This window comes from Loxodonta africana, chromosome 8, assembly GCF_030014295.1.
Source record: "Loxodonta africana isolate mLoxAfr1 chromosome 8, mLoxAfr1.hap2, whole genome shotgun sequence".
Classification (NCBI taxonomy): domain Eukaryota; kingdom Metazoa; phylum Chordata; class Mammalia; order Proboscidea; family Elephantidae; genus Loxodonta; species Loxodonta africana.
In genome coordinates, this window is record NC_087349.1 from 99,942,458 (window position 1) to 99,955,744 (window position 13,287).

The 13,287-nt window shown below is 41.4% G+C and overlaps 1 protein-coding gene across 1 annotated transcript in view; it reads right to left on the reverse strand.

The window, feature by feature from the left end:
- LOC100668333 (amphiphysin) overlaps positions 1–13,287 on the reverse strand; it is a 289,557-nt gene that overhangs the window by 45,420 nt on the left and 230,850 nt on the right. Inside the window, exons 10-11 of the mRNA XM_003406912.3 lie at positions 12,111–12,249; positions 10,871–10,999 (exon numbers count right to left, since the gene is read on the reverse strand). Coding sequence (XP_003406960.1) covers positions 10,871–10,999; positions 12,111–12,249 — 268 coding nt within the window. The remainder of the gene's footprint in view (positions 1–10,870; positions 11,000–12,110; positions 12,250–13,287) is intronic.

Genomic DNA, 13,287 nt, shown 5'->3' on the forward strand with positions numbered 1-13,287 from the left:
GAGCAAAAAGAAGAATCTTCGCTTTCCATGAAGGAGTCCTATGTTCAATTCCTGCCCAAGGCACTTGACGCACAGACACCACTCATCTGTCAATGGAGGCTTGCATGCTGCTCTGTTGCTGAACAGGTTTCAGCAGAGCTTCCAGTCTGAGACTAAGAAGAAAGGCCTGGCAATCTACTTGAAAAATCAACCAATAAAAACTCTATGGATCACAACAGTCCAATCCTGTGGTGCATGGGGTTGCCATGAGTCAGGGACTAGCTCAACGGCAGCTAACAACATTCATGTGGTATTCCTTTTTAAAGTCAGGGAAGCCCTCGCAACTCTGTTGTTACATATTGAAACACAGTGAGATGTCATTTCCCTAAACACAACAAATGAAAACTAACTTTTTTTCCTATTCCCTACATTACATCTTCATTAATGTAGATCTAGTGGTTCCCGACAATCTTAAGCTTTTTGGGAACTTGATCTTCAGGGGTGTTTTACCACCAAAAGTCTAGAATTCTAACCTGCAATATGCCCTAAGAAAGGAAAATAGATGTCAAAACCACAGTGAAGTAAAACTACCCAGTGAAAAACATTACCAGCTAGAATACTGTTCTTTGCTATTTTCATGAGGGATCTTCTCCAGGGCATATCTAAATTCATATTTTAAGGTACTGGATCTCTTCTGGTATAGGTATGCAATGTGAACATAAATCCTCACTCCTATCCTTGCCGTGGCCTCACGAAAAGTGGAGTTTACTTTCCCATTCTTGACTTGGAGTTGACCATGTATCATGATTTAGCCAATGGATCTTAAGGAATGTGAAGCAAGCAAAAATTTTAAACGGCTTGCATGGTTGACTTTTTTTTTTTTTTTTTTTTAATTTCTGCCATTTACCAGGAAAAGCACATCCTTGGGTAGCCACTGGTCCATGAAGGATGAGAGACACATACAGCAGACCTGGACTAAATCTGCAGGTTGGAGCCAAGTTCAGCTGAATCAGTCTAGATTAACTGATCCCCAGCAAAGCTATAGACTTACAGAAATAAGTATTTATTATTAGAAGCCACTGAGTTCTTGAGTGATTTCTTAAGTAGCATTATTATGGCAATGGTCATCTTATAGAGCTATTTAATTTTTAAATACTGTAGCGAAACAATTGACCCAGCTATTTATAAATCTCAGTATATGACACCTGATTGTTGCCTGTTATATCTCAAAAAAATGGGATGCTAGTATGGTTCATTAAATGAATTAACCGAAATAAGTAGTCACGAATTTACAATCCAGCATCCCCAAGGAACATGACACTATATTTAAAAAAAAGATTTTTTTTCCACTTTAGATACACTGCAATGATGTGCTGACCTAAGTAAATGCATGAATCTGGGACTGTTGGTATCGACTGTTTTCCCCATAATCCACAAGAACCTAGTTGCCCTTGTCATCAAAAGGAGCTGGCATGACAATAAGGTTTTACTTGCTAAGAGTTGAGAAGGGTACAGCGTGTGGCTACATTACCTAAGCAAAGTTCACTGCCCGTCACAGGCATAATGATTATGGTAACAATAATAATTATTAACAAAACAACAACTATCTGAAAAAGAAACTGAGAATTACATTCTTTAGTTAACTGGGACATGATCACACAGCAAGTAAATGGCAATGCTACCAATGAAATTCAGATCCATCTAATTTCCAAACTTGGATGCCTTCTATGACCCGCCAGGCTTCATTATGTCTAATTATACACTGCCATCAATGTAAGAGCTAAATATGAAAAACTTCTTAATGGTGCCTTAAATGGGATGCAATTATAAATGGTCTAAAACATTTCCATTCAGGTATATTAGTAAGTGAAGTAAGCTCTGCTGTTGTTGTTGTTAGTAGCTTCAGGTCGATTCTGACTCCTGGCAACCCCAAGTGTGCAGAGTAGAACTGCTCCACAGGGTTTTTAAGGCTGTGACTTTTCAGAAGCAGATCACCAGCCCTTACTTCTGGGTGGATATGAACCACCAGTCTTTCAGTTAGTAGTCCAGTACTTAGCCATTTGTGCCACCCAGGGACTCTGAAGTAAGCTCTAAACTGAAAATTGCACCTCATAATAATAGATACATCAGTAACATTACCGTAAAACCAAAAATTCATAGAAAACTAAGAAACCAAGCTCTTCTATCTTGTAGTCACAAATGCCTTAATCTACTGTCTATACCTCGTATATACCTGTAGCTTTGCTCTATGGAAATGTTATTTTTTATGTGTTTTTACTTACTCTGGGTGCATAAACTGAAACAGAGGTGATCCAGGGTATACTCAGCTAATACAAATTAAAATAATAATGAAATACAATCTCCTACTATTAAATACAAAAAATTTTTTTTAAATGATAGCTCCTAGTGCTGGTGAGGGTGAAAAAAAAAAAAGTGCTCTTGTGCAATGATAGTGGGTGTAGACTATACAACCTTTGTTAAGGGCAATGGTAATCTGAATTGAAAGCCTTACAGGTGTATAAATATTTTGTTCCTACAGACAGGCTTATAACCCTTTCATAACTGAATTATTTTCTGCTTTAAATTTTTTGTTTTTTCATAAATGGAATGCATGCTAAATCACTAAGTGTCTGTACTGAGTGTGTCCCTCTGGACTCCGTGGATAGAACTGGTGGGACACATAAGTCTCTCTGGACTCTGATGAGTGGGTAGGATTGGTGGGATGCATATGTCCCCCTGAACTCGGGGCAGGGGGCGGGGATAGGATTGGTGGGATGTATACGTCTCTCTGGACTGTGGGAGGAGAGTAGGATTGGTGGAATGCATATGTCCCGTGGGCCTCTGGGACATTTATGTATCTCTTGGCTCTGCTGTAGGTTGGTGGGACACATATGTCCATGTAGGATGCACCAAGATGCACCAACTCATACAACACCCTGTAAAAACAGTAATTTGAGGCGAACACCCATTTCTTCCATTTCAAGCAGTAATGGTCTCATATACTGTCAGTGGGAAAGCAGCTTCCCAAGAACACTGAGAGGTGGAAAATGTAAGTGGATGCCATACGGCCCGTGGATCATGAAAGGGTTGCTATAAGCTTTATGTACACAGCAAAAACGCTCATCAATTTGCAAATCAGTAAAATCATTTTAAAAATTAACCTGGATTTAAAAATTCATTTATATCTAGATATAGATACAGATGTAGATATAAAAGATTTATAAGGCACAACCTCAAGCATTGAAGGGTAGTGATCCCTCAGAGAGGAAAACAAACAAAGTGATCCCTATGATTGTCCATCCTTACTGTCTTGAGAGTGTTTCAGGTTATAGGGAAGGGATGGGAATCCAGGCAAAACCTACACCTTGAATTTTAAGGTCATGAAATCATCCTGTTTTCGTTAGCCAATCGAATTGAAATAGATTTTCAACTTACAAAATAAGTTCACGAAATGGCTCTTTTTCTCTCTGCGGCCCTAATGAGGTCAGCCTGTGATTATGCACACATGCATTACTCACTTGATGGAATAGCTGTAACATGGGAGTTGTAGAGACAGAGATGAAGGAATGGGATTACCAAGGTGGCTTAGGGTTCTCAGGACAGAATACTGGGGAGGAAAGCACTGTACAAAGGGAAAATCCTAGAGATCTGAAGAGGGTCTCCCTAGAGTGTTCAGCAAAACACCGATAAATGTACACATGCGAAGAAATTACCTGAGTCCAGGAAAGAAATGCCCAAAAGACTTAGTGATAGCAGTGCCCAGTGCTCATACATGCTCAGTAACAGTGCTTATTCCTATCAGCCAGACTTAAAAAGCTTGTGCTTCACTGGACATTGGGCTACACCTGGAGAACCCCTACCAAGTAGTGGAATAAAGGATGCAAAATGGGGGGTGAAGTGGAGGGAGGAAAAGTCTAGGAATTGTTAGAGGGGTCTGAGGACCTTGAATTGTGAGGTCAAAGAAACATAGTGATTAAACATATATCAGAACTTCGGATGATAAACAGACTGCACAGCTTGGTTATCTTTGCTCAAGGAATGGGGCAGTGATGGGGTAATCCACCCAGGCAGATAAGCTGCCTACATTTGAGCTTGAAATGCACTGTGTACTTTTTATCCCTTGAAGATTTTCATCTTACTAATTCATTCTGCCTTAAGATAATATTAACGTTTGCTTTGAAAAAAATCAAGTGAGTGAAGAGGCAGTTGGCCCAGAAATATGCTCCGTTGAAAAGAAACCCACATTACAGCTATTCAAGCAAGTGAATAATGCATGTGTGCATAATCACAGGCTGACCTCATCAGGGCCGCAGAGAGAAAAAGGGCCATTTCGTGAACTTATTTTGTAAGTTGAAAATCTATTTCAATTCGATTGGCTAACGAAAACAGGATGATTTCATGACCTTAAAATTCAAGATGTAGTATTAGGCTGGAAAACAGAGGTATCAAAATAGAAAATTAATGGTGCTAAACTGATCCTGGTGCTCATACAATTGAAAGGCTGTGTCATGGATTGAATTGCGTCCCCCCAAAAATACCCATCAACTTGGTCAGGCCATGATTCCCAGTATTGTGCAGTTGTCCTCCATTCTGTGATTGTAATTTTATGTTAGGAGGATTAGGGTGGGACTGTAACACCACCCTTACTCAGGTCACCTCTCTGATCCAAAGAAAAGGGAGTTTCCCTGGGGTGTGGCCTGCACCACCTTTTATCTCTCAAGGGATAAAAGGAAAGGGAAGCAAGCAGAGAGTTAGGAACCTCATACCACCAAGAAAGCAGCACCAGGAGCAGAGCACGTCATTTGGACCTGGGGTCCCTGCGCCTGAGAAGCTCCTCAACCATGGGAAGATTGAGGACAACGACCTTCTTCCAGAGCTGACAGAGAGAGAAAGCCTTCCCCTGGAGATGACACCTTGAATTTGTACTTTTAGCCTACTTTACTGTGAGGAAATAAACTTCTCTTTGTTAAAGCCATCCACTTGTGGTATTTCTGTTATAGCAGCACTAGATGACTAAGACAGGCTGTGTTGATGTTTTGCCTTCCAGCACCCCGTGCACTCACTCCCAACAGGAATGATGAGCAGGGCTTAAAGAAATAAGCTGGAGTGTTTAATGACCAATTCCTCTGGATTTACAAAGTGGACAATCTCATCAAAGAGAGAAAATATGCGACATCATTGTTGGGAGAAGATTTAGGAAAGACAGTGGGAGATAACTGCTATGAATGCTCACCGTGCTTAGTGGGTAATCTGCCCCTGATTGTTAGGTACAGTCAAGTCAGTTCCAACTCATGGCGGCCCCATGTACAACAGTACCAAACATGACCCGATCCTGCGCCATTCTCACTATGGTTGCTATGTTTGAAACCATTGTTGCAGCCACTGTTCAATCCATCTCATAGAGGGTCCTCCTCTTTTTTCGCTGACCCTCTACCAAGCATGATGTCCTCTTGCAGGGACTGGTCCCTCCTGATAACATGTCCAAAGTATACCCTTGCTTCTAAGTACACCATCCTTGCTTCTAAGGAGCATTCTGGTTGTATTTCTTTCAAGACAGTTTTGTTCATTCGTCTTGCAGTCCATAGTATATTCAATATTCTTCACCAACAACATAATTTGAAGGCATCAACTCTTCTTTGGTCTTCCTTATTCATTGCCCAGCTTTGGCATGCATATGAGGTGATTGAAAACACCACGGCTTGGCTCAGGCACACCTGAGTCCTCATGTGACTAAGAATTGCCTTTGCACAGCAAATCAGGTGACTATTGTTCTTTGAGACACACTTTGGTACACAGTTTTAAAGGAACGATGCAGGAAAACACACACACATCACAGTGGATTTCTTTATATTAATGTCTTGGGAGGGAAAAATAGGTTTGTCCCTTAGCAGGTCCATTTTTGTAAATGCAGAACAGAAAATCAAGATAAGCCCTTTGCTCCCGATAATCAGGTTTCTCCCAGTGAGCAAGAATTTCTCCTCCCTCCAAGAAAAAAAAAAAAAAAAAAAACAATCTATGATTGGGTTGGGTATGTTTTATCTAAGGTTTGGGCCATTACAGGGCTCTGTAGCCATGATGGATTTCTGTTTTCAATCCCAGGACACACTCAGGAAAGAATCCCCACAGGGATGCTGTCGTGCCAGTCACACAAACCCAACAGAATGGGATACATGTATGTCAGTCATTACATTTTGAGCTTATGGGTGGGATTAACACAAATGATTTTCTTCCCCATGAAGCACAAGGGAAAGATAACAAACTGGGGGCATAAAACCTATCTTTGAAATGTGGGATGACTCATTTAGGAAAAAATAAATAAATAAATAAAAAGGAAACAAATCACTCCATATTATCTCGAATACAGGTATTAGGGAGAAAACCTGTTCAGATACTTCTCAGTTTTCAATACCCTGCTTCCTTGCAGCAGGCACCTCATTTTCTTCCGGCATTTGTATTTATTCTCTTTTATGTATGTATCTGTGCACTGCCAAAAAAACTATCCAGATGAGACAATCCATTCACTTATACGTAGTTTGACATATGATCTGATCAGCACATCTAGTACTATGAACACACACATACATGTGCATATGTCCAACAGCCCTAAGTATGGGACATTTTACATGGGGCACTTACACGGAGGAGTTTTAAATGGTCAGTCATGGCATACATTTGACTGAGCTGCATATTTCCCCGCAAGAAATTTAATTCACTTTGGTACTTTGTTAATGGCCAAATATTTGTACCACATAGGATCCTAATGGCCTGAAACAGTGGTTCGCACAGTGTGATCCCAAGACTAGTACCATAAGCATCTCCCAAGGGCTTGTTAGAAATGAAGATTCTCAGGCCCCACCCCCAGACCCAATGAATCTGACACTCTGCTGGGTGGAGCCCAAGAGGGCTGAAGAAACACAATATGGCCATGTCTATATCTACAGAGGAACAAGCAACTGAGAAAACTGACAAGCACTTTCAGGAAAAAGCGGTTATCTGTGTGTTTTTAAACAAAGCGAAGTTATATCACCAAATAATCCAGAAAGTAGACTGAAATAGAAACCCCTGCTTTATGTCCTTTCTTGATCTGAGACAAATGATCATTTAGTCAATGAAAATGCTTCAAGTCGAACACTATGGTCTGGCTGTTAGAGTCACATTGCTTCTCAGATTTAGAAAAGTGATGGAAACCCCTGCCTGCCTCCTCCCCAAATTAAAATCAAACAATATAAATAAAGCTGAGCCCCATAAATGCACCCCATAATGTCTCTGGTCATTAAAACCAGTGGCCATTGAGTCGATTCCAATTCATGGGAACCCCATGTGTGCCAAAGTAGAACTGTGCTCCCTAGGATTTTCAATGGCTGATTTTTCAAAAGTAGATCACTAGGCCTTTCTTTCAAGGCACCTCTGGGTGGACTCGAACCTCCAACCTTTCTGTTAGCAGCCAGTTGCTAATCGTTTGCACCACTCACCTGGCAGACTGATTGGCACAGCATAGTAGCCAATAAGTTCTTAAAGGCCTTGATGGAGGGTGGCTTTTCTCCCCTTTCCAACAGTCTTGGAGTCATGCATAAAGCAACAGCCAAGCTGTGGCAGGTGAGTCTCCCAGCTCAGGGCAGCAGTCACAGCTGGGAACATCTGCGTTTTGAAATGCACTTCCTCTCCTCTCCCACAACTCTTCACTTTCCTCATCACCCTCACTCAACAATACCAGCAAACGTTGCTCCTTTAGAAATACTTAGGGGTCTCTCTCAGAGTTTATAATTTTCAGAAATGCTGTGATTCATTTTTTTCCTCCCACCATGAAGGACCCTTATCTGTGAACCAACAAATTCCCCAAAAAATTTAAGAGAAAGAACACTTTTGAACCCCATCCTTGCTTCAGACCCCATCTATGTATCATGTTTTCTCTACCTCAGTTGCCTCGTCTACCAAATGGAGATGTCCTCCGCTAAGTCCACAAGGCACACAGGTGGGCACGTTCTCCATTTGAGATGGAATTGAGAGGGTGCTCTGGGCGGGTCCAGGTGAAAGCAACCTGAGTAAGGGCATTATCGCTGCAAACCACTCTCCATTTGAGAGCTGATGTAGTGAAAAAGAGAATGAAGCTGGGAGTAGCAGGTACGAAGGAAACCACAGTTGGAGATTTAAACCCACTCAGCTCTGGCACCAGGGCAATTGGCGGAAGTGGCGTAAGATTATTTGGCTCCAAGACAGCTATCTTTGGCAGCATCTGAGCATGTCCAGACCTACAATTTACCTATTCACTGGTAAATATGCAATTCCCTCTTTTCAAAAAAAAAAAAAATTTTTTTTTTTTTTTTTTAAGGAGCTGCTAAATCACATTGGAAGCCCTAGTTAGTTAAATTCAGCATCTCGTACAGATAAGAGAAGAGGAAAAACAATGGCTAAAAGCATTGTGCTTGTTGATAAATGCTCTCAAAAAGGGATGAACGCCAAATTGCGACTTGCAGCTGCATTACACCTGAGGTTCTATTTTATGAGCTCCTCCTATTGACACATTATCAATAATTGATAATGATACACTATCAGTGGGGTGTGACTGTAACTGTGATATGATGCATTGTGTTGTTATTGATGCATTCAGTGTAACAATATCGCATTAGCACCTCTTATAAAATATAAGTACTATTTCCAACCCCGAGAACAGTAGTGGGAAGAGCATTGGCATGACTTTTGTGGGTATTTTTACTCTTAAAACAAAGACATGGCTTAAATGTCATCAGAGCAGCTCTCGAAGTCAAGAGGCAATGAGATGACCAAGGCTCTAGCGGAGACAATTCTATAGGTTCCCCACGGGGAGCTCTGGATAGAACCTATCACCCAGGTATGTTCAAAAGCAGTGGGAACTTTTACTTTTCCATTGGCTGAATCATGTAAATGGGTATGACCCTGCTGAAAGGCAAAATCCATAAAAATTTTTTCACTTAGTCAGTTGCAAAAGGACAAATATTGTATGAGACCACTATTATAAAAACTGAAGAAATAGTTTAAACACAGAAGAAAATATTCTTTGATGGTTATGAGGGTGGGGAGGGAAGGAGAGGGGTATTCCCTAATTAGACACTAGACAAGAACTATTTTAGGTGAAGGGAAAGACAGCATGTACTACAGGAGAGGTCAGCACAACTGGACTAAACCAAAAGCAGAGAATATAACCTGAATACCTAAACACAACCAAACACTTCATGGGACAGAGTAGCTGGGGCAGGGGTCTGGGAACTGTGGTTTCTGGGGACATCTAGGTCAAATGGCGTAACAAAACGTATTAAGAAAATGTTCTGCATCCCACTTCGGTGAGTGGAGTCTGGGGTCTTAAACACCACCAAATGGCCATCTAAGATGCATCAATTGGTCTCAACCCACCTGGAGCAAAGGGGAATGAAGAATACCAAAGACACAAGGTAAATATGAGCTCGAGGGACAGAAAGGGCCACATAAACCAGAGGCTATATCAGCCTGAGACCGGAAGAACTAGATGGTGCCCAGCAACAACTGATGACTGCCCTGACAGTGAACACAATACAGAATCCCTGATGGAGCAGAAAAACAGTGGGATCCAGAGCTCAAATTCTCGTAAAAAGTCCAAGCTTAACGGTCTGATAGAGACTAGAGGGATCTCAGAGGTCATGGTCCCAGACATTCTATTAGCCCAAGACTGGAACCATTGCTGAAGCCAACTCTTCAGACAGGGATTGGACTGGACTATAAAACAGAAAATAATACTGGTGCGGAGTGAGTTTCTTGGCTCAAGTAGACACATGGGACTATGTGGGCAGCTCCTGTCTGGAGGCGAGACGAGAAGGCAGAGGGGAACAGGAGCTGCTTGAATGGACATGGGGAATACAGAGTGGAGAGGAGAAGTATGGTGTCTCATTAGGGGGAGGGCAGCTAGGAGTACACAGCAAGGTGTATATAAATTTTGTATGAGAGATTGACTTGATTTGTAAACTTTCACTTAAAGCACAATAAATTAAAAAAAAATTTTTTTCACTTAGTTTCATTTCTCCTATTCTCCTATAGGTATCCAGGGTGGCAGAAACAGTTAAATGCTTGGCTGCTAACTGAAAGGTTGGAGAATCAAATCCACCCAGAGGTGCCTTGGAATAAAGACCCAGCAATCTACTTCCCAAAGATCGCAGCCCTTGACAACATTACAGAGCACAGTTCTACTCCGACACACGTGGGGTCTTCATGAGGAATCAACTCAACAACAACTGTTTTTTTCTTTTTTTATTTCTCCTATAAGGAATACATAATAGAAATAACTGAAGGTGCAAAGAGGAATTCCTATATAAAGATGCTTGCTGAGGTACTAGTGAAGTAAAAGAACAATTGGAAGCAATGTGTGTCTAACAATCAGGAGCTGGTGGCATAAATTAAGTCTTGTCCATCGCTTGACAGAATACTATGGCTAAACATTTTTTTTTTTTTTTGCCAAGAAAATACCATGACATGAAAAAATGCTTGATAAAATTAAGCAGAAAAGCCAAGAATACATAACAAAAATCTACACGTACTCAGAAAAGAAAATAGATCAAAATACATTAGTGGTCATGTCAGAGTGGTATCATTTGTGTGATGATTGAAATTCTTCATTTTACATTTTTCAGTACTTTCCCAATTTTCTGCAATAGATATGGACTACACTTGATAATCAGAAAAAAAATGTAAGAGTATTTTTTAATACTATACATCTCCCACTTGAGAATGCTTTAGACACACCAGGTAATTAAAACAAACGTAAATGGCAACTGAAATTATATTTTGGCTCCAACGTTTGCCACTTCTCTAGAGTGGGCCCTTGAAAGTCCTTCAAGAGTCTTTCCTGAATCTTTCATGGACACCCCAGCTCCAGACAGGTACTGACCTGGGAAGGCGTAGTCACACTGATTTCTGGAACAAAGTTGTCCTCGAAGAAGTTGATGATATTCTCCTGCTGCAGGTCCTTTGTTGGGGTGACTTTAGGCAGAGGTGGGACAGGAGGCCCCTTCCTCGTCTAAGAAGCATTAAACACAAGCAAATGGTAGTTAATTCCACCCAAGATGACATGTGAGACATGCAGAAATGTCACATGAACACAGCCAAGTGGACAGATTGGTCACTGGTTGCAATTTAGATCTGCATGTAGAAATAAGCCTACCTGAGTCAGGTAAAGAATACCATCTACTTGTGTGATTCTCTGAGCACTGACAAGAAATGGTCCAATGAGAAAAACTCCAGCTCTAAGACTCCATTCATCTCCACACAAGTGCTAGCCATGGGGCCTCAGGACCAAGTACCCATACCTTTAAGGTTAAACTAAGGCAACACCATCCCTGAGGTAAACTGAAAATGATTTCTCACTTCAGCAATGAATTAGAATTTCAAAAATCAAGCCAGCTTCTCATCTGAATCAGTGAGAACGGCTATAGGCAGCAGCCATTTCACCTGCCATTCCAGTATTTTGAAAAAATAAGAACTTCAGAGGCCATCCATTGCACCTATCTTCTTAAGACCTTCTTCAGTTTCACCACACACAAAAAAAGCATGAACTATAGGTTTTCCTACAGGAATTTCATTGTCACCCAAAGTAGGAAAGGTAAGGGTAGCAACTGGTCTCTGTATTTATCTTTGCCTGGCCTTTACTGTTTCTTCAGCATTTGTTCCACATCATTTTCCTGAACAGCTACCCATGTGCAATATGTTCTGGGTGCTGTAAAAGATGTGCAGTGACATATAAATATACCTGCTTTTCTTGGCAGGACTTGCCCCAATATGACATGCCAGAGGAGGGACGTTTACGTGGAGAAGGCAGAATTAAATAGAGCATCGGAAGAAAGAATTCTGAGTACAAGAGGTGGGAGAAGAGGAGAACACTCTAACCTAAGCATCTTAAGAACACGGTAAGACGTCCCAACAGACTCAAGCAGAAGGGTGCGTGAAGAAACATAAAAAGTCAAGTAGGAAACGTAAGTGGATTCCTAGAAATTGTTACGATGCCTACAGCCTCACATCTCAGTCTCCCCAGTTGCAAACTCCTCTTAATGCCCCAGCACCATGGACTATCCCAGATGGGATAGTGTCACCTTGAGTTCTTCCGTCACCCTATACATTTGATCTCTTCCTACCTGTGAAGGTGACCTAGGCCGTGCTGGTGCAGGAGACACAGGTGCTAGCGTATGATTCGGACTAGCTACCGGGCTTGAGACGGGTGAAGGCTCCTCGGGCGGAGATGGCGTCTTTGCAATGCGGAGAGGACCTGAATCGCTGGATGAACACATGGTGATTAAACAAGGGGCCTTCTAAAAAACAATACTTATTTGATCAGAGGTTCTCTACCCTAGAGAAATCCTGAAGTGTGACACGTAGTGTTTGCTATCCTACTCTTGCCTTCCAGATTAATTCTGGTTATTATTAACTGTGATGGTGATAATTCATACCATTTACTGTCTACTGTATGCCATACCCCATTCATATATTATCTCTAATCTTCAAAAAGCCATATCATCCCCATTCTACCAGCAGGTGAAGTGGCGCAGACAGAGGTATCTGGGTTTTACTGAGAGGGACATAATATACCAGAATTTAAACATATAACTTGAGAAAGCTGAATTAATAAATGCTGGATGGAAACCCTGGTGGTGTAGTGGTTAAGAGCTATGGCTGCTAACCAAGAGGTCAGCAGTTCAAATCTGCTAGGCACTCCTTGGAAACTCTATGGGGCAGTTCTACTCTGTCCTATAGGGTGGCTATGAGTTGGAATTGACTCAGCGGCAGTGGGTTTGGTTTTGGGTTTTTAGCCTAAAGATATGCAAGTGACTATGGTGCTTTGACAAGGAGCCATGGTGGTGCAGTGGTTAAGCACTCAGCTGCTAACCAAAAGGTTGGCAGTACAAGCCTACCAGCCACTGGGTGGGAGAAAGATGTGGCAGTCTGCTTCCATAAAGATCACATCCTTATAGGGAAAACGCAGAACAGAATTTCAAAAAATTCTCCTGGACCTCAGACATTCTAGAGCCATGTCAGCTGGACGAACCCCTGAAACTATTGCCCTGAGATAATCTTTAAACCTTAACCCTTTTTCCCTGAAGTCTTCTTAAAACCAAACAATAGTTCAGCTTAACAAATGTCTGCCTTGAACAGTACGCTCTTTTAAGAACTGTATAATATGGGATCAAATAGACAACAGCAACTTGAAAGATTAGCTAGGGGATAGTGAGTTTATGTTAATGGGGGTTGAACAACTCAAAAAAGGAGGGGGAGAAAGATTGCACAACTCAAAGCATGTAATCAATGTCACTGAAT